Source organism: Xyrauchen texanus, chromosome 16 (assembly GCF_025860055.1).
Source record: "Xyrauchen texanus isolate HMW12.3.18 chromosome 16, RBS_HiC_50CHRs, whole genome shotgun sequence".
Taxonomy (NCBI): domain Eukaryota; kingdom Metazoa; phylum Chordata; class Actinopteri; order Cypriniformes; family Catostomidae; genus Xyrauchen; species Xyrauchen texanus.
In genome coordinates this window covers 44,260,030-44,282,993 of record NC_068291.1, presented here as the reverse complement: position 1 = coordinate 44,282,993, position 22,964 = coordinate 44,260,030, and the positions used below count along the sequence as shown (strand labels likewise).

The 22,964-nt window shown below is 38.3% G+C and overlaps 1 protein-coding gene across 1 annotated transcript; it reads left to right on the top strand.

Moving 5' to 3' along the window:
* Nucleotides 1-30: 30 nt before the first annotated feature.
* On the top strand, nucleotides 31-22,878 carry inf2 (inverted formin 2). The gene is made up of 5 exons (XM_052145497.1): nucleotides 31-166; nucleotides 16,223-16,647; nucleotides 17,823-17,938; nucleotides 20,423-20,582; nucleotides 22,841-22,878. The coding sequence occupies exons 2-5, from the start codon at nucleotides 16,248-16,250 to the stop codon at nucleotides 22,876-22,878; spliced, it is 714 nt and encodes a 237-aa protein (XP_052001457.1). The 5' UTR covers nucleotides 31-166; nucleotides 16,223-16,247.
* The last annotated feature ends 86 nt before the right edge of the window (nucleotides 22,879-22,964 follow it).

The following is a 22,964-nucleotide window of genomic DNA, read 5'->3' as shown; positions in this document are numbered from 1 at the left end:
GGGGCGGAGTCAGCACATGTGGCAGCGGCAGCAACAGCAGCAGCAGCTCGAGTCCAAGAATTTCAACCTCATCCGCCCAAAGTATCAGGAACAACACCCGGAATGTGTTTCATCTCATCAGTCCTGTCATACAGCACATCCTGAAGAACATCGAGTGAATACAGAGGTGAGAGACATGAATGTTTATGTATTTACATCTATACAAATACACTTGATTTAACGGTTTATTCAAATAACACCTAGTTTCAGACCCACGTCAGCTGTTTATTAAATATGCTGCTTATGGCGCTGTGGAGGAGAACTCGCCATGTTTAGAAGGAGTGAAGGATCATCGACAGCAAACAGCAGATCTTTAGAGCTTTTAATTCAAGGACAGTGTTGACTCAAACCTGTCTGTACTGTACAAGTGACTATTGATCAGTCAACACAGCAGATACAATGTTGCGTTTGTCATCTGAATGTAACATCTGCTGAAATCACATGATTGTGTCATTGCATGTCACATCGGTTCTATCATTATGTATAATGATATTAGATGTGCACGAGGAGGCTGCTGTGAAATGAGGGTCAAAGTTAGAGTTTGTGCATTTTAAAGATAATTTAAAAAATATGATTAAGGTCTAAAAAGAGACTTTTAGACACCAGAACAGTTATCTATGGCAGTGTGACGTTCCACAAAAATGTACATGTAAAAATGTAATTGACTGTATTTATAATAACTTTTGAATATGATGCTGCTCTAAAAACTGTCTTCAGTTATTGTTATTGTTTATGAGTATTTCCATGGCAGTGATTCCACCATATATTCTCTTCTGCTTTGAGATGTTTCTGGGACATACTGTGATTTATTTCACATTTGTGACTCTGTGTGGGTGTAAATGCATTAGTGTAGGCGTTTTATTCAGCGCTGATAATAACTGCAGATCTGTGTGGAGATCATCTGACAGCAATCAAATGTAGAGGAGGAAGTAGCTCACTTTGTGCTTTATGTTAGTCACTGAAACATGTTTTTGCATTGAGTTGTCATTATTAATATCAGCGTATAATATGATATTAATGCATGAGTTTAGTGTAAAATAACAGGATGTTTTTTCTCGAATGTGGTTGTGAATGATACAAATTCAGGGTCATAATGTATTGGCTCTTTAAAGGAAAAGTTCCCCCAAAAATAAAGGTTTTCTGTCATTATTTACTCATCCTTATGTTGTTCCAAACCAGTATGCTTTTATTTTCCTGTTGAACACTAAAGGAAACTTTTTTAAAGAATCTAAAGGACAAAATGTTCATTTTTGGGTGAACTGTTCCTTTAATGTTTTAACATGGGCTTATATAGCATGTGCAGAGGGAGTTAGCCTTTATATGAGTATTGCCATGGCAGTTCTTTCAAGACATATTGTCTTCTGCCCTGTGTTGTTTGTCCTTTTTGTGGCACATAATACATATTGTGATTCATTTGGTATAATGCATGGCCGAATGTTTGTGGACACAAGATCTCCACACCCATGTGTGATGTTTGAACTTTTATTTTCAAATTCATTGGCATTAATTTGCAGTTGCTCATGTAGTGTACTCTCAAAAAAGAAATCAGTGGTTTAACATGTTTGTATTGAGTTTTCTTAAATTACAATTACTATGTTATATCAACTTAAATACTTCAAGTAGATGGAACTTAATTGAACGGAGTAAACCTAACTAAAGTAGACATGTTCAGTCATGGACAATGGCTTTACATGTTTGTATTGTTTGTACTAAAAAAAAAATAAATAAAAAAAAATATATATATATATATTTACATTTCTTGTTGCACTTAAATCTGTTTGGTGTACTATTCTGATGATAGTGAAACTTTGTAATATGGCACTTTTTGTACCACTGTCTCCCTAAGATGATTCGCTGATGTTCTTCCTCTTTTGTAAGTCGCTTTGGATAAAAGCGTCTGCCAAATGAATAAATGTAAATGTATTGAGTTTTCTTAAATTAAAATTACTATGTTATATCAACTTAAATATTTCAAGTAGATGGAACTTAATTGAACGGAGTAAACCTAACTAAAGTAGACATGTACAGTCATGGACAGTGGCTTTACATGTTTGTAATTAGTTTTCTTAAATTAAAATTACTATGTTATATCAACTTAAATACTTCAAGTAGATGGAACTTAATTGAACGGAGTAAACCTAACTAAAGTAGACATGTACAGTCATGGACAGTGGCTTTACATGTTTGTAATTAGTTTTCTTAAATTGAAATTACTATGTTATATCAACTTAAATATTTCAAGTAGATGGAACTTAATTGAACGGAGTAAACCTAACTAAAGTAGACATGTACAGTCATGGACAGTGGCTTTACATGTTTTTAATTAGTTTTCTTAAATTGAAATTACTATGTTATATCAACTTAAATACTTCAAGTAGATGGAACTTAATTGAACGGAGTAAACCTAACTAAAGTAGACATGTTCAGTCATGGACAGTGGCTTTACATGTTTGTAATTAGTTTTCTTAAATTGAAATTACTATGTTATATCAACTTAAATACTTCAAGTAGATGGAACTTAATTGAATGGAGTAAACCTAACTAAAGTATACATGTACAGTCATGGACAGTGGCTTTACATGTTTGTAATTAGTTTTCTTAAATTGAAATTACTATGTTATATCAACTTAAATATTTCAAGTAGATGGAACTTAATTGAACGGAGTAAACCTAACTAAAGTAGACATGTACAGTCATGGACAGTGGCTTTACATGTTTGTAATTAGTTTTCTTAAATTGAAATTACTATGTTATATCAACTTAAATATTTCAAGTAGATGGAACTTAATTGAACGGAGTAAACCTAACTAAAGTAGACATGTACAGTCATGGACAGTGGCTTTACATGTTTGTAATTAGTTTTCTTAAATTGAAATTACTATGTTATATCAACTTAAATACTTCAAGTAGATGGAACTTAATTCAATGGAGTAAACCTAACTAAAGTAGACATGCTCAGTCATGGACAGTGGCTTTACATGTTTTTAATTAGTTTTCTTAAATTGAAATTACTATGTTATATCAACTTAAATACTTCAAGTAGATGGAACTTAATTGAATGGAGTAAACCTAACTAAAGTAGACATGTACAGTCATGGACAGTGGCTTTACATGTTTGTATGAGTTTTCTTAAATTAAAATTAACTGGAGTGGTGTTGACGTAGTGGGCTAAAGCACATAACTGGTAATCAGAAGGTTGCTGGTTCGATCCCCACAGCCACCACCATTGTGTCCTTGAGTAAGACACTTAACTCCAGACTGCTCCAGGGGGATTGTCTCTGTAATAAGAGCACTGTAAGTCGCTAAAGTGACTATGTTAAAAGCCAAATGCATAAATGTAAATGTAATATTACTATGTTAAATCAACGTAAATACTTCAAGTAGATGGAACTTAATTGAACAAAGTAAACCCAACTAAAATAGACATGTTAAATTAACTCAATACTGGGAATTATAAATAACCTACCCAGTTAACCAATCAAAAATATTCAAGTTGTCCCAAAACAAATAGTTTAAGTAAACTTGAAAGCATTGAAACAACTCAGTTAATTTAAGTTCACTTGGTTAAATTTATTTTTGTGTAATATGATCAAGGGAGGATTCTGTAAACTGACAATAGTAAAAGGTATTTTTGTAGTGTATTTGTGACTCAGGGATCTATTTACGTACGTGCACAAAGCACAGCACTATGATCGCGCACAACGTTCTCTTAGGCGCTAAGAGCAAGTGGCCGTGTGTGGGAGTGTTTGCACTACTTTGGGTATACGCATGCAAACCATGCATTGTATGTAAATGAAGTGGCGCAAATAGTAATTTGCTATTACTAAAACATCTCCAAAGTTCCTGCATTTGCAGTTGGGAGATTCCACCCGCTGGTGGTAATAAAGTTCATAAAGTTCATGTCCTAACTCTGCAAAAATATAGTGGAATTCACTGTCATTGCTGTTTTTTAGAAAAACAAGAAGAAGAAAAAAATATATTTATGAGATTTTGTTGAACTATCTAAAGGTCATGGTTTATTTTATCATAATTATTTTTCTATCAGAAAGACTTGCAGACTTGAGTGAAATTTAAGAAGACATTTATTTGATGAGTGTAAAGCAGAAAGGTAACGTCTCTCTTTAGGATAGGCCCCGTCTGGCGGTCCGGAGAATTTGTACTCGGAAGCGTCATATCCTGCTGGAGATAGGAGGCGGGGTGGCAGGACGGGATTCAACAGGTGGTGGTGGGGTGGAGGAGGTTTCCGTGTTAGCACACTGAAACAGCAATGTGATAGATTGTGAGCAGACATATAAAGCAATGGCTTACATGCGATTGGCTGGGAGTTAACCTGCTAATGGTGCGATGATGTACAGCCGCTAGTCGTCCCGCTAGAACTACACTGCGCTTACATTCATGTTTATATTAACAATTAAATGTAGAGATGGAACAATATTAGGGATGGGCATTCATCAATAATTTGTTATTTGACTATCACACCTGGAGTCGCTAGTTTGAATCCAGGGCGTGCTGAGTGACTCCAGTCAGGTCTCCTTAGCAACCAAATTGGGCCGGTTGCTAGGGAGGGTAGAGTCACATGTGGTAACCTCCTCGTTGTCACTATAATGTGGTTCTCGCTCTCGGTGGGGCGTGTGGTGAGTGACTCCAGTCAGGTCTCCTTAGCAACCAAATTGGGCCGGTTGCTAGGGAGGGTAGAGTCACATGTGGTAACCTCCTCGTGGTCGCTATAATGTGGTTCTCACTCTCAGTGGGGCGCGTGGTGAGTTGTGCATGGATGCCGCGGAGAATAGCGTGAAGCCTCCACACGCGCTTGAGGGAATGGACTATATATTTGGATGCAGACGCTGGAATAACTGGAGAAGAACCTCTGAATTAAATAGCACTCGACCCAGCCCATTAGCGCAGACTTCCTGACTCAGCACTAGCGCTCTTAAAATAGGGCGCTTTGTGTGGGTGAGTATATAGAGAACAGCTGGACGGCAGCATTCAAGTGTACAAGAGGAAAGAGTGTTTAAAGAGCCTCAATCAATTAACTGCTGGAGTTCAGATAAAGTCTAAGTTGATCCAGATGTTCAAAGTCTTCAAAGACACTCCCGCTGAATTCCAATAGATGGATAACATTAACTACATTTGTTCTGTAAAATCAACCTCTTGGACAGACTACAAAAGGTACAAAACAAAGCATTAGTCTACTTGCTATCAATCACAACAGAAGAGTCTTTTTTCCCTTTAAACTGGATTTTGACATTCCCTATTGCTCTAGATAATGTTTAATTCTCTGGCCCCTGTTAATCCCATCCTCAGAAACAAAGATCATTGCTCTCTGTCCGCCTTCTCACAGGAAACGGCTGTTGTTTGTCCCGTTAGAGTGTGTCATGAAAGCGTGACACTCATGAGGAAACATGACACATTTATGCACGTGACGCTTCTAGCGATGCTCTTAATAAAAGCTCAAGTCGCATTTGCCTGTTTCTAGTATTGTAAAGCAAGTTTCACCCTAATAATCATTCTTTGCATTGTTCAGATATGAGGTACAGCTCGCTCACCAGCGATGGGATTGTTCATATGTAGGTTAACACTAATGAGAGCCTGTGACCTCACAGACTAGAGCGATGAATGTGAGATACAGGAGATTTATCCAGGTCAAGATAGAGAAAAACAGCTTTACTGGATTGTGCAGTCATACAGAAGGAGCTTCTGAGCAAAGAAATGCTGTAAAATAACCTGCTTCTTTCAGTTATTTGGGTGACTGTCACTAAAACATCATCTAAATCAATAGAAACCTTGAAAGTATTTTGTTTTTACATTGTGACGTTATTGAGATGACAATATTTTAAGCTTTTATAACCATAAACTAACGTTCCCAGAACGTTGCAGGAAGGTTTTTGTGACAACCTAACAGGAACGTTCACTAATTATTTTAAGGTTTTATAACCATAAACTAACGTTCCCAGAACGTTGCTGGAAGGTTTTTGTGACAACCTAACAGGAACTTAAATAGAACGTTCACTAATTATTTTAAGGTTTTATAACCATAAACTAACGTTCCCAGAATGTTGCTGGAAGGTTTTTGTGACAACCTAACAGGAACGTTCACTAATTATTGTAAGGTTTTATAACCATAAACTAACGTTCACAGAACGTTGCAGGGAGGTTTTTGTGACAACCTAACAGGAACGTTCACTAATTATTTTAAGGTTTTATAACCATAAACTAACGTTCCCAGAACGTTGCAGGAAGGTTTTTGTGACAACCTAACAGAAACTTAAATAGAACGTTCACTAATTATTTTAAGCTTTTATAACGTTCACACTTTTTAAGTAAATTCATCTTATGGTCATTTTATGTCAGCATAACTATAAAACCTTTTTGAGACATAAAGACACAATGTATCAGTTCATTCAACTTAAAAAGTTTATTCAACTTAATCTTACTAGTTTTAATTAAGTTACAGTTACTCTCTAAATCCTAAAGTTGTCATTAATAAAAATATTGAAGTCATCCTAATTAAACATGACTTGAAATGTCACATTTTGGACTCACGACTCAAATACATGAATTCTTAAAACTGTGACTTTGAGTAGAACTAACTCAAAATGACCAAGTACAAAAATGCAATACCCATAAACCCTTGCGCTTGAATAAATGATGTTTGTTTGGTCAAAACAAGGACACTTATGTAGTAAAATAATATCTTTTAATGTAAAAATGTAATTAGCTTTAATTCTTACGACTATTGTTTTTGTTTTGTTGTCGCTGGTTGGTCATTGAGGTATTTGTGATGTCATCATGAGGGTGATTCGTGTCACCTCTGGTGAGTTTAAGCCGTTCTTTATTTCTCATTTGTACTTTAGAAATGTGCAGATTTATGTACTGAGTGTGTCCAGTGTGCCTCGGAGCGGCAGTGGGAGAGAGGAAAAAAAACACTTACTCGCCGGTTCTCCGATATGCCGTAGCTTGGTCCTCGGCCACTCCTCCACACTCTAATGGACGACAGCCGCACCTCCCCGGGCGGATTGGAGGCAGACCTCCGGCCCCTGGTGGACAGAACGCCCCACTGCGTTTTTGGTGGACGGTAGGGGTCTCCCCCGCCCCTGGCAGTGGTAACTGCTCCAGGTGGTCGGCTAGGAGCCCCTTCTCCCCTCATGGTCGGCGGCCGTTCCTCCGCTTCCAGGCGGCCGGGCTGCTCCATCCTCCGGCGGATGGCCGCGGCTGCTCCGTTGGGTTGGATGGTAGCATCCATCCTTCTTCCTGGATTTCGGCACCAGTGTAAAGGTAAAAGGGAAAGGAGGAGGCGAGAACCGGCTTGACAATAAAAATTATATTTTAATAAAAAACTTAAACAAAAAGACAAACACACGCACAGGTGTCGGAAAGCTGCCCGTAAATCTCTCTCTCTGTCCCACTGCAGTCTCCAGTCAGCCTTTATCCCTCTCTGAGACTTGATTAGTCTGGAACTTTGCAATACAGTTTGCCAAACATGGAAAAGTCGTGGACAATTAAAAAAAAATACAAAAAACTCCACAAAAATGGAGTGCGTACTCCAGGTAGGGAATGAGGTTTTGCCCCAAGTGAAGGAGTTTAAGTACCTCGGGGTCTTGTTCACGAGTGAGGGGACAATGGAGCGGGAGTTTAGCCGGAGATTCGGGGCAGCGGGGGCGGTATTGCACTCGCTCTATCGCACCGTTGTCACGAAAAGAGAGCTGAGCCGAAAGGCAAAGCTCTCGATCTACCCGTCCATTTTTGTTCCTACCCTCACCTATGGTCATGAAGGTTGGGTCATGACCGAAAGAACTAGGTCGCGAGTACAAGCGGCCGAAATGGGCTTCCTCAGAAGGGTGGCGGGCTTCTCCCTTAGAGATAGGGTGAGGAGCTCAGTCATCCGTGAGGAGCTCGGAGTAGAGACGCTGCTCCTTTGCGTCGAAAGGAGTCAGTTGAGGTGGTTTGGGCATCTGGTAAGGATGCCCCTGACCGCCTCCCTAGGGAGGTGTTTCAGGCACGCCCAGCTGGGAGGAGGCCTCGGGGAAGACCCAGGATTAGGTGGAGAGATTACATCTCCACACTGGCCTGGGAACGCCTCGGGGTCCCCCAGTCAGAGCTGGTTAATGTGGCTCGGGATAGGGAAGTTTGGGGCCCCCTGCTGGAGCAGCTGCCCCCACGACCCGACTTCGGATAAGCGGTTGAAGATGGATGGATGGATGGACAAAAATGTCTTGGAAAAAAGTGATTTGTCCTGGAAAATATTGAAGTATATTAGAACCGTTTGACTGTGTTGCTAACATATTTTTGATTTTGTTACATGGTAACATGGTAACATGGTAACGATTGGGACTCGTAATAGGGGTCAAATGCACAAAAATTCTGCCTTCACACCTCGAGGTATTTGGACAAAAGTGAATGTTTCAATGCATATTCACAGTCATACTGTGACGGATTGGCCGCTCCCGTTCGGCAGGAGACGGAGGCGACATTGACGTCCGGCAAGAGACGGAGGAGCCGTTGATGTCCGCCAGGAGATGGAGGAGCCGTTGACGTCCGCCAGGAGACGGAGGAGACGTTGACATCCGCCAGGGAGCGGAGGAAATGCTGCCGTCCGCCAGGAAGAGGAGGAGCCGTTGCCGTATGCCAGGAAGAGGAGGAGCCGTTGCCAGCCACTAGGAGATGGAGTGGCCACTGCTGGCAGGAGACGGAAGTGCCATTGACGTCCGGTAGGAGTCAGAGGAGCTGTTGACATCTGCCAGGAGTCGGAGGAGCCGTTGACGTCCGCCAGGGGACAGAGGGGTCGCTGCCGTCTGCCAGGAAGTGGAGGAACCATTGCCAGCCACTAGGGGATGGAGGACCCGCTGCCGTCTTCCGGGCTGTGGAGGAACAGCTGCCGTTTGCCAGGGGGCGGAGCGGCTAAGGACCAGTGGACGGCGTGTTCAGGACCAGCGAGCCAGTCTTTCTCTCACCTTTTACACCCTTCATGAGTTTGCATTCCAGTAATTTGCAAGAACAAATCTACAAATTAGAAAAGAAGCAAATTTGTTGTTTCATTACCCAATTACGGTTCTTGCCACCCGTGACCTCATCACTGTGCCTACGTGACCTGATGGCATAAAAAAGGTTGGCAAACATTGGATTAAACCTCTGGAGTCATATGGATTACCTCTATAATGCCTTTATAGAGCTTGACAAGTTTTGACCCCATTGATTTACCTTATATGGACAATAACACACAACAGATGAAAAAAAAAGGAAAGAAAAGATCAAAGAAAGTCATACAAGTTTGAGTCATAATGAGGGTGAGTAAATGAGAGAATTATAATTTTAGGGTGAACTATGACCTGGACGTGTTCTTGACAGGTTGAGATTCGTCAATTACAGGAGCGCTAATGTGTGTGGTTGTATGCCAGTGAGGATCGTTGTGAGTTTCCTGAAATCCTTCATGACTGCAGCATTTCATTGGTGTCTTCAGAGTGTTTTTGTCAAGGAAATTCCAAGCATGCATTCTAAAATTCCTTCTGACATTCTTGTTTGTGTAACATGTTCTCCGATCAGCCGAAAGTGAATGTTTTACTTTATCTCAGCTGGTGAAGAGAGTACGTGTGTTTTCGATTTTATGAAACAATGTACAAAACAAACACTGTTGATATCAGATTGTGGTTTGTCACAATCACAAATTCTTTGCGTGTTGAATGAGATTTTCTGGGAAAGTGTTTGAATGAGATCGTTGTAAATCTGGAGCTGGTGGTTTGTCACTAATGTGTCGCATCTCTGTTCTGACAGGGTCACCGACAGCAGGGGAAATATTTTTAGGATTTATGCATTTCAATGTCATAACAAACGATTTGAATTGTGTAATGTTTAGCCAAATTTAATGAATAAAACTTAAAATATCAACTTTTTTAACCCTTTAAGCTCTGGGGGTGTGAGGGCTAAAAGATGCGCTCCACATATTCTGCAAGAAGTGTTGATAAATATTTTTAAATATAAGACATAAAGTGATTTTTGTTGTGTATTTTTTTACTAAAATTATGTCGTATTTTCTTTGTTGTTTTGCTTTGAAACTATCTTGAGGAAAGTTTATAATACTGTTGGTCAAACAACATATCAGACCGAAATGTGGCATAATGTGAAATTGGGTAATATGGGAAGGTCGAGTATTTTGGGCATTTAAGGTTGACTGTTTGTCAAGTTCTAAATAAGGAGAAAATTATATAACAGGAAGTAGTTTTCACTTAAAAAGTATTTAAAAAAAAGGCATTAAAGTATGGTTATTTATTATGCTAAACAATTACTATATTGCGATATATATATATACCATTATTGTGATATAACACTACTCATATCGTGATATAAGATTTTGTTCATATCGCTGTGGCAGCGGGGGCGTGGTCAAGCGCCCGTCTGGGAGAGAAAAGCGGTAAGGGCGCTTACACCTGAGCTAAATTATGTCTAACACCGGTGTCTAATTGCAGTAAGCATGAGGAGAGCGGCATAAAAGAGCAGCAGCCACAGAGCCTCGGAAAGAGGGAGTGCCTACACCCAGAGTAGCAACAAAAAGAACGTGTGTTAAACGATTGTGTATCGAACAAGAAGTGTATAATTAAAGAATCTTACCTTGAAGCCGACGCTGGTTCCCGTGTCTTCCTTAGTGGAAAGCTTCACAATCGCCCACCCGTATTGCATAGCATGCAGACATGATTTTAGTCATGAGATTTCACAGAATGAGTTTCATTCTGTGTCATTTGAGTCATCATTGAGTCTGTGTCGTGTGTTTGGCGCCATCTCCTGGTGGCCATATGTAACATTGTGCTTCATGTGGATTATCTAATGATCAATACATCTGATTATCTTGTGTGTGGACTCGATTGAAAGATAATCACAGACTCTAATTAATGATTTATGTTCAGTTTATTTTTCGTGAAGTTATTAGCAAAAACGTGGCATATGAACAACACCAACATAATTGTCAAAGACTTACACTTAGCTGTTACTCGCTATATTTTTGTCTAGTTGTTTTAATTGTTAGGCTGGTTGTATTTTACTCTTTAAGAGCTTTCCAATGACATATGACACATATTTGATCAGATTGATGTTTTTATTGATTGCAATAATAGGTGCACATTTTTTAAATATAAATTATAAAAACGTAACACTTCTGATTTATCTGTAAATTTCAAAGCACTTGTTCAGTTTTGGTCATAATGTCGACATGCATTGAAAAGTCGAGCTTCTAATCTTTCAAACGACAACTGTTGTGTGTGGGTCAAGACTGTAGTTATTCATATAATTAAGATTTATTTTTCTCACGGGCCCGTCCAAGATTAAAGGGTTAAATGTTATTAAGTAACCGAAGTAATTCAGTTTGATGGAATTTTTACATGACGTTAAAATAAGTACATTTGTTTAAAGGGAAGAGAAAAGACTTCCCTTATGTTCTAAGGCCGTGCATTACATAACCAAAACCAGTGAGAGCCAGTGCTCCTCTGTGGATCTTTGTGTTCATTGTACCCAGCGGTAACTGGCATCTAGAGACGAAATATCCACATAACTGGAGAATTTTTGGAATGTGCCCAACCTCCAATAAATAGCCTGTTCTATGAAGCAGAAAAAATGCTTCTGTTTAACCTAAGTCTGACACTTTTGTTTAGATATGTTCTGCCACAAGCACTCTGTTGTCTACAGTAAATCCCTGCGGATAAATCTGCCTGTGTGTGACGCTGACAGACTCTATCTATGGACTGATGTGTTTAGTTTAAAATAATCAGCGTCCAGTGAAGTAAACTATGTTGTTGAATCAGCACATTCATGTCACTGTATATTTATCCTCCCGTGACCCCTCAGCCACGTGCGTGGACATTACAGTTTGGCTTTGCTATATGCAGCGCATAATTATATTTCATTTAAACCGACTGATCTCAGTTCAGGAGACTCTGTGTGCTCAGTAAAGTGTTTAAGTCATGTGACCGAACAACATGGCGCTGACCACAGCGGAGCTTGTCTTTGGGAGAAACGGCAACAAAACTACATCTGGTCAGAAACCTCATTAAGTTTTTACACTGAAACCTGTTTGAGTCGAAAGATTAGAGTCTCTAGTTTCATCTGATGTGACATTTTTAACATTTGAGCGATTTATTGTGAACACTGGAGGTTAAGTCATGCACTAAATAGGGAGCAAGGGAGCATCCTATAGCTCTCAGTTAAATGCATTCACTAAATAGGGAGCAAGGGAGCATCCTATAGCTCTCTATGCAGTTAACTCATGCACTAAATAGGGAGCAAGGGATCATCATATAGCTCTCTATGCAGTTAAGTGCATTCACTAAATAGGGAGCAAGGGAGCATCCTATAGCTCTCTATGCAGTTAACTCATGCACTAAATAGGGAGCAAGGGAGCATCCTATATCTCTCTATGCAGTTAAGTCATGCACTAAATAGGGAGCAAGGGAGCATCCTATAGCTCTCTATCCAGTTAAGTGCATTCACTAAATAGGGAACAAGGGAGCATCCTATATCTCTCCATGCAGTTAAGTCATGCACTAAATAGGGAGCAAGGGAGCATACTATAGCTCTCCATGCAGTTAAGTCATTCACTAAATAGGGAGCAAGGGAGCATACTATAGCTCTCCATGCAGTTAAGTCATTCACTAAATAGGGAGCAAGGGAGCATCCTATATCTCTCCATGCAGTTAAGTCATGCACTAAATAGGGAGCAAGGGAGCATACTATATCTCTCCATGCAGTTAAGTCATGCACTAAATAGGGAGCAAGGGAGCATACTATAGCTCTCCATGCAGTTAAGTCATTCACTAAATAGGGAGCAAGGGAGCATACTATAGCTCTCTATGCAGTTAACTCATGCACTAAATAGGGAGCAAGGGAGCATCCTATAGCTCTCTATGCAGTTAACTCATGCACTAAATAGGGAGCAAGGGAGCATCCTATATCTCTCTATGCAGTTAACTCATGCACTAAATAGGGAGCAAGGGAGCATCCTATATCTCTCTATGCAGTTAAGTCATGCACTAAATAGGGAACAGGGGAGCATCATATAGCTCTCTATCCAGTTAAGTGCATTCACTAAATAGGGAACAAGGGAGCATCCTATAGCTCTCTATGCAGTAAGTGCATTCACTAAATAGGGAGCAAGGGAGCATCCTATATCTCTCTATGCAGTTAAGTGCATTCACTAAATAGGGAGCAAGGGAGCATCCTATATCTCTCTATGCAGTTAAGTGCGTTCACTAAATAGGGAGCAAGGGAGCATACTATATCTCTCTATGCAGTTAAATGCGTTCACTCCTAGAATCGGATCAGAAGTTCAGTTTCAGGCTGCAGATGATGTTTGGACACTCGATGATCATCAGTTCATAGATTCAACATTTATAATGTTTTATTTGAACATGATTGACAGTGATTGGATGATGCCGGACGTTACTTTAAATCTGAATTAATTATGATAATTACTGATTAACATCTCAAACACATGAATAATGAACACTCCTGGACACATCATAAACTATTTGATTAATTAATAAAAAATCGGACTTTCTAAAATGTGGTATTATTTAGGCAAGTGTATTTCTATAACACATTTCACACACACTATATGTTTCGATCCAAGCATCAAAATAAAGCTGATGAAAATGCTAATTATTGCTAAATGTTAACGCTAGCACGTTTATTAAAGTTTTTTCTTTTCCACACCGTTCACAATAATAGACGGCAGTCATGCAATTACCCACAATGCAAAAAACATCATTTTTTTTAATTAAAAATAAATACACATTAATAAGAGAAAAGCATCAGTGTGTTTTTTGTAACACTAACATAGTGACCGATTATATAAAATTATTGTTTGGCTTACTTTTGAAAAAATGCCAGCAAAATCCCCTTATTAAATTAAATACATTACCAAACGAATTAACCATTAAATTAAAAAAATTAATTACCAAACAAAAAAATTATATTGTTATGCCTCTATACTTTCACGTTCAGAAAACAAACTTTTGAACATTTTAAAATGTTTAAATATTTTATATATAAACCCTCTTTATCTCGGATCACTTTTACGGCTTCTTCAGAAAATATAAATTGCATTATGATATTAAATTAATTATTTTAATTAGTTTATCAAGTTCAGTTGGTGGTTAAATGTTGCTGGAGAAATATGCGGGACATAATGCTGTTGTCATGGCGATGCTTTTGATTCAATGACTGTTTAAAATATTGAGGAATGTATCACATATGTAACACTGATATTACACGCATCAATGTTTCTTTAATATCTGTCACACATCATAAACACATCCATGATGATCCTGATACTGAGGCTGGAAGTTTCCGCCAGTACTTGCTGCTTGAACAGAGCCATGATGAATCACTTTGTCGATAACATCATTATCTCATTTCTACAGCTGTTTAGTGTTGAAGAGGCTTTAATAAAAGCAATTGATGATCATTGAAACTGTCAAAATCATTTCTGGGACACATTTCATTCCTGAACATGTCACATCCCAGTAAAAAGCAACTCAAGAACATGTGATCCGTGTTGAGAAGCGTCCACATGCTGTTCATGTTTGCAAGTCTGGACTGATCAACAGTTCAAGAATGATTGATCTCTGAATGTGGGAATTTCATTAGAATGAATATAGTCATTATACTATTTGAGATGGGTCACGGGGAGTGCTGGAGACTATCCCATCTGTCTCGGGAAGGCACGGAAACACCCTGGACAGGTGCTAAAACACACATACACACACACACAGACACACACACACAGACACACACACTTAGACACACACAGACACACTTTACACTCAGACACACACACACACTCAGACACACACACACACACTCAGACACACACACACTTTACACTCAGACACACACACACACACTCAGACACACACAGACACACTTTACACTCAGACACACACACACTTTACACTCAGACACACACACACACACACACACACTTTACACTCAGACACACACACTCAGACACACACAGACACACTTTACACTCAGACACACACACACACTTTACACTCAGACACACACACACACACTTTACACTCAGACACACACACTCAGACACACACACACACTCAGACACACTTTACACTCAGACACACACACACACTCAGACACACACACACACTTTACACTCAGACACACACACACACACACTTTACACTCAGACACACACACTCAGACACACACACACACACTTTACACTCAGACACACACACTCAGACACACACAGACACACTTTACACTCAGACACACACAAACACTTTACACACACACACACACACTCAGACACACACAGACACACTTTACACTCAGACACACACACTCAGACACACACACACACTCAGACACACTTTACACTCAGACACACACACACAGACACACGCAGACACACTTTACACTCAGACACACACACACACTCAGACACACACAGACACACTTTACACTCAGACACACACACACACTCAGACACACTTTACACTCAGACACACACACTCAGACACACACAGACACACTTTACACTCAGACACACACACACAGACACACACAGACACACTTTACACTCAGACACACACACACACACTCAGACACACACAGACACACTTTACACTCAGACACACATATACACACACACACACAGACACACACACACACATACACACACACACACACACATACACACACACACACAGACACACACATGTTTGATAAATACATTTTTACTATAGAAAGTTTGAAATTGCAAAATGTTTACTCTGATTGTTCGGTTTTATACTGCAGTTCATTTCTGATTCTTGATGTTGATATTATTTTGTATTTACTTTGAGTTATTAAATGTTTATGTTTAAATATATTATTGGTGTAAAATGTTTTTCTGTGTCTGTAACATCATGGTCAGGTCTGATCGCAGCATAATGACATGCAAAAACTGACACTTCAAATCAAATTTAAAATACTAAACTTTGACAAATAATAGTTTGATAATGTCTAAATGTATATCCAAATGCATATGTTGTGATCAAATATAAAATGCGTTTATAATGAGTCAAATAAAGGTTACACATCTGACCCGTCCGGTCAAGGTCATCATTGTGCCCTTGAGTCTGATAGATTGTGATTACTGCTTTATATTTAATACTCTCAATGTCATTGTGTTTTCCAGAATCTTCCTCATCATCATCTTCATCATGTCAGTGAAGTCGGATGGAGCCCAGAAGAAATGGGCAGCAGTCAGGGGTCGACTGGGGTCGTCTCAGGACTCTGACCCCTCGCAGGACGCCAACCTAGAAAACGCAGACGCAGAACTCTGCATCCGTCTGCTGCAGGTGCCGACCGTCGTCAACTACTCCGGTCTGAAGAAGCTTCTGGAGAAGAGCGATGAGGTCTGGATGGTCCAGTTTCTGGAGCTGTCTGGACTCGATCTGCTCCTGGAGGCTCTGGACCGTCTGTCGGGACGCGGCTGCTCTCGGATCGCAGACACGCTGCTGCAGCTGACGTGCGTTAACTGCGTGAAAGCAGTCATGAACTCGTCTGCCGGGATTCACTTCATCATCGATAATGAGGGATACGTGCGCAAGCTGTCACAAGGTAGAGCATCTTTAACCCTAAATGAGAATTCTGTCATCATTTACTCACCCTCATGTTGGTCCAAACCTGTATGTAGGGATGGGAATCGTAAGGAATCGAATGTTTCTGAATCGACTCTTTCTGAATCGACTCTTTAGAATCATTCCTTCAGGAATCAGATTACACTGGTCGCTCTGTGTGTTTCATGCTGTGATTCAAAAGAATCGACTCTTTAGAATCATTAGTTCAGGAATCGGACTACACTGGTCGCTCTGTGTGTTTAATGCTGTGATTCAAAAGAACCGACTCATTAGAATCATTCCTTCAGGAATCAGATTACACTGGTCGCTCTGTGTGTTTAATGCTGTGATTCAAAAGAACCGACTCATTAGAATCATTCCTTCAGGAATCAGATTACACTGGTCGCTCTGTGTGTTTCACGCTGTGATTCAAAAGAATCGGCTCTTTAGAATCATTCCTTCAGGAATCAGACTGCACTGGTCACTCTGTGTGTTTCACGCTGTGATTCAAAAGAATCGGCTCTTTAGAATCATTAGTTCAGGAATCGGACTACACTGGTCACTCTGTGTGTTTCACGCTGTGATTCAAAAGAATCGACTCTTTAGAATCATTCCTTCAGGAATCAGACTACACTGGTCGCTCTGTGTGTTTCACGCTGTGATTCAAAAGAACCGACTCTTTAGAATCATTCCTTCAGGAATCAGACTACACTGGTCGCTCTGTGTGTTTCATGCTGTGATTCAAAAGAACCGACTCTTTAGAATCATTCCTTCAGGAATCAGACTACACTGGTCACTCTGTGTGTTTCATGCTGTGATTCAAAAGAACCGACTCTTTAGAATCATTCCTTCAGGAATCAGATATTCTTTCTTACATGGAACATAAAAGGAAATATATCTTGATCACAGCAGTGCCGTATATATTAAATAGTATGTGTACAATCCCTTGAAGTAACACTCAGTCTTTTACACATTTCTTCAAAGCAGTGCTCGCAGTATCTGCGTTTGCACAATCTTCACACCTATCACATGCTTGGCTGTTTTTTTAACCATGAGATGTACAAAGTTCATGTTACGTCCCCCAAAAATGTGCTACCAACATCCCAAATGTGGAGTAGGAGAACACAATGGAGGAGGAAGCTAAAACTGCGATGTTTCCTCTCCATTTTCCTCCAGCTTTGGACACGTCCAACACGATGGTGAAGAAGCAGGTGTTTGAGCTGTTGGCGGCCCTCAGCATGTTCTCTTCAGAGGGACACCGGTTGGCTCTGGACGCCCTGGACCATTACAAGGCAAGTGTCTGTCTGGGTCGGTGAATCTTCTTAAGTCATTGATATCAGGTCAGTAAACAACAGCAAGTGTGTTTGGAAGTGTCATTTCAACTAAAGTAGTTTTTGGGAAGTTTGTTTTCTTTGGAGCAATGATGTTACCGTTAGCAACGGGATATCAAATGGATATTTTAATGGTGAAGAGTTGCACTAGTGTCTTTTCTTCATGTCCCCTGCATGTCAATCATCTTTGACAAACTTAAGTGCTAAATTAAGTGGTTATTGTGCACGTGTTCATCTGTGATAAAAGTGGAATTTAGGTTTTTAATGTGTCATGTATGGAGGACAAAACCTGCCAAAACTATAAATAAATACACAACGCACACTTAATAAATAAATATGTGCATAAATAAATATATCAGTAATTAAATGTGTGAGGAGATATACAAATAAATAAATAAATAAATGCACTAATTAATATATTAAGTAATTCATGCATAAATAAATATATAAATAATTAAATCTGCGTGGAGATATACAAATAAATAAATAAATGCACCTATGATTGCATAAATAATACAATATAAAATATAAATAAAAAAATAAGCACATTTTTTATTCTAGATTTTGTAAATCATTTATTTAATATGTTGGTCTGTATTTATTTTTCCTTCGTGCTACATTCAAATGAAAGGATGTTAATTAAACATCAATATGTAGCATTTATTATATATATATTTATATATATATTAATTACATTTATAAATAATTAAGTGTGTGAGTATGGAGGACGAAACCTGCAAAAATAATAAATAAATAAATGCATAAATACACTAATTAATATATTAAGTAATCTGCATGTTCATGCATAAATAAATAATTAAATAATTAAATCTGCGAGGAGATATACAAATAAATAAATAAATGTGGTGGTGTATTTACATAATTGGTACTCAGAAGGTCACTGGTTTGATCCCCACAGCCACCATCATTGTGTCCTTGAGTAAGACACTTAACTCCAGGTTGCTCCGGGGGGATTGTCCCTGTAATAAGTGCTCTGTATAATACATTGGTACTCAGGAGGTTGCTGGTTCGATCCCCACAGTCACCACCATTGTGTCCTTGAGTAAGGCACTTAACTCCAGGTTGCTCCGGGGGGATTGTCCCTGTAATAAGTGCTCTGTATAATACATTGGTACTCAGAAGGTTGCTGGTTTGATCCCCACAGCCACCATCATTGTGTCCTTGAGTAAGACACTTAACTCCAGGTTGCTCCGGGGGGATTGTCCCTGTAATAAGTGCTCTGTAAGACACTTTGGATAAAAGCGTCCGCCAAATGCATAAATGTAAATGTAAATATAATAAATAAATAAATAAATGCATAAATACGCTAATAAATATATTAAGTAATCTGCATATTCATGCAGAAATAAATATATAAATAAATTCATCTGCGAGGAGATATATAAATAAATAAATGCACCTATGATTGTGTGGCAGGGCGAGGGCTGGGGTGTGTAGGATCACGACCCGGCCCCGCCCTCCGCCCTGCCACAGATTGCAAAAATAATACAATATAAAACATAAATAAATGTTTGGGGAAATGCACATTTCCACATTTCTATATTTCTTTAATCACTTATTTAATTCTGCATGCTGTTCTGTATGTGTTTGTCCTTCGCACTTCATGCTTTTATACGAGAACTATTGATAAACTTTTATTTATTGATTGATTCGTCATAGTCAATGAAGCACTTTTATAGTAATCAGCCAATGGTGTCATAAAGTCCGCCTACTGATGTTTGATTGACATCCTCTCATTAGCATGGTGCACAAAATAAATATTACATATAAAAATAAATTAATTATTAAAGAAATTAAAAATCAACTTTCAATTTCACATTTTTGCATTTGCCCAAAAATTCATATAATTTTTATATAGTGTGTTATTTTGCATAAATGGATGTATTTATTTATTTATCTATTTAATTATTTATTCATCTCCTTGCATATTTAATAACTTACATATTTATTTATCTACAAATTATGCAAATGTATTATTAATTTGTGTTTTTATTTATTTATTCGTCATCCTCCAAATTTATGCTGTGATACTGTGACATTTAATTAAAGATCTGTGTTATTATAATAACATTTATGGACGACAAAACCTGCAAAAATAATACATAAATAAATCAGCATATTCATGCATAAATAAATATATAACGAATTAAATGTGCAGGGAGATTTACAAATAAATACATAAATATATATATATATTTTTTTTTGCATTAATTGGTGCATTTATTTATTTTATTTGTACATCTCCTTCGCACATTTACGTGTTTATATATTTATTTATGCACAAATTCATGGATTTATTTATCAGCCATTCAGAAAAATGATTTAGAGTTATTTCTTTTATTTTGTGATGTTAGTAATGTGTGGTCAAGAATAACATGTCAATCCGACATGTTCTTTAACATGTCCCTTTGTTTTCTCTTATAGTGTGTGAAGACGCAGCAGTATCGCTTCAGTGTGATTATGAATGAACTACAAGCCACAGATAACGTGCCTTACATGGTCACGCTCCTGAGCGTCATCAACGCCGTCATCTTCAGCACCGACGACCTGCGGCAAAGAGACAAGATGCGCAAGGAGTTTATTGGTATTTTAACTAATGTTACTATACTTTGGGTGATTATACTTGAGTTGCGATGGATTCAAAGTGTTTTCATTTAAACTAGCTGTACTTGCAATAGAATACTAGCATACTGCTTAGTGCATACTGTGCAGAACATTATGCTCTCTACTATTTTTAAAGAGTTGTATGTGAAATAGTGTAAAATACTAAACCAAAAAATTTTCAAAACGTAGTATGCTACATAATATACACGAATATTCTGATCACTACCAAAAATCAGCGTATTGATACATGAGATTTAAAATAGCAAAATGTAAATGACGATTTTGCTGTTGTTGGCTTATTAACTCCGGTCACGAACATTCGCGCTATGTCACGAAAATAGTTTACGCTTAAATTGTTAAAGTCTACATATAAATCAGTCAAGCATATGAGGTATCATTTGAAAGCTTTGAATCTGGCCTTTTCAGAGATAAACATCCCTTCTGCATTTGTTACATAACATAACAAAATAAGGCCTTAAAACCTTCGTGTTTAAAAATTAGCGCCCCCTAGAGGCGATGGAGTAGAAATATTAATATAAAAATAAAAGTCCTTCTCGTAGCATCTAAAATGGACAAGTCATATATCAAATGAAAGCTCTCACTCTCACGAATGTAACCCTATAGTTAATCTCATTGCCTTAATACCACAGTTTAAAAGATTTTCAAAAGAATCACATTGTGAAATATGATTTCTGTAAGACATCAAATACAAACGTCTCATTTTGCTCCGATAACTGCTGCTGTAAGCCTAAAATAGCCAAAAACGTAATATCTGCTTTTACCTTAGACAGTTTTCTAAATAATGAGCCATTTTTAACTTGTCTGTGAACTTGTTTGGCTGAATAATCCAATGTTATATCTTAGATGTCCAGAACAAAATATGTCATCCAGCAGGAAAAGTATGCAAAACAAATCATCAGAAAATATGTTTTCGATTATTGATGATCAAATGTCATATACTGTTGAAAAGGGGAGGATCTCAGCTTTCTAATGACCCCTACAGTTCACATCTGTGAGGGGTAAAATGTGTTAGAGCGCCCCCTACAGTTCACATCTGTATATTGTGATGGAATGTGACAGAGAAACGGTAATTGTTTCTAGTGTTTGCTGCCATCTAGTGGAATAAAATGAGACTTCTCAAAGTGAGATAGAGTGAACAGAAGCAGAATGACATGTTTACAAATGTAGGACAACAAATTATTATTATTATTAATGTATTTTTAACATTCTCATTTTCATAAGACTATAAACACATAAAGTATTAGTTATTTTAGAGAGTATTTCTTTTATGTGGGGAGTTCTATGAAAAATGTGACTTTTTTTTTTTTGCCATTACTAGCATACTAGCATCCTAAGCGTACTATTTTTGTAGTATGCAGTATCCCTCTATCCCACAATGCAACATGCTCAATCTTTCATTTCTAATGTGATAAATGCCCCAGAAGCAATTTTGCAATTGAAGCTACACTTCCTGTTTGGCTGTGTATAGATTGTGTAGTATGTAGTGTGCACTCTACACACTGCATACTGCATCTAGTATGTATGCTGGTAAGCCATTTCAATGTCTTAGTCCACAGCATGTGTGATAGTGAGCTTTTATATGTGATTGTGATTGCGTGTGGCATCCCAAAAATGCACCAGAGAGTTTAAGGTGTTAAACATAATCAGTGTAAGACCGTGCATGTAAACACTCTCATCGTTGTCAATATGACTTGATTAAATTGTCTTCATCTCGTAAGTAAATTGCCATTTATTTTCAACAATTTTGTGTTAAAAGATCTTGATAGTCCAATCAAATAATGTCTCAAAACTAAGACATTGAAATGGCTTACCAGCATACATACTAGATGCAGTATGCAGTGTGTAGAGTGCACACTACATACTACACAATCTATACACAGCCAAACAGGAAGTGTAGCTTCAATTGCAAAATTGCTTCTGGGGCATTTATCACATTAGAAATGAAAGATTGAGCATGTTGCATTGTGGGATAGAGGGATACAGCATGCTACAAAAATAGTACGCTTAGGATGCTAGTATGCAAATGAAACATAGCCATTGGATTGATCAAGTGTTAATTGCTTTCACCTGGGCTGAATGGATCTCACACGTATTCCTCACTCATGTCTTGTGTTTTTAACACAACTTTGGTCTTAATGTACTAACCCAAAGAAGTAGAAGGTGTACAGTGTCATATAGGGTGCATACATGGATATCAAACTATTTTTTGTCCACCAGGATTACAGCTGCTTCACCTGCTGCCCAAGTTAAGGTGAGTTTCATGTTCATCCACTGCTGCCCTTCAACATCGACTGTAACTGTAAAGAGGACTTGTGTTCATGAGAGTGTTGCATGCATGTGT

Excerpts from the sequence above, each read along its gene's own strand:
- inf2 (XM_052145497.1), top strand. The coding sequence starts at position 16,248 with ATGTCAGTGAAGTCGGATGGAGCCCAGAAGAAATGGGCAGCAGTCAGG. Across the intron at positions 16,648-17,822 it reads CGTGCGCAAGCTGTCACAAG|CTTTGGACACGTCCAACACG; the intron begins GTAGAGCATCTT and ends ATTTTCCTCCAG. Across the intron at positions 17,939-20,422 it reads ACGCCCTGGACCATTACAAG|TGTGTGAAGACGCAGCAGTA; the intron begins GCAAGTGTCTGT and ends TTTCTCTTATAG.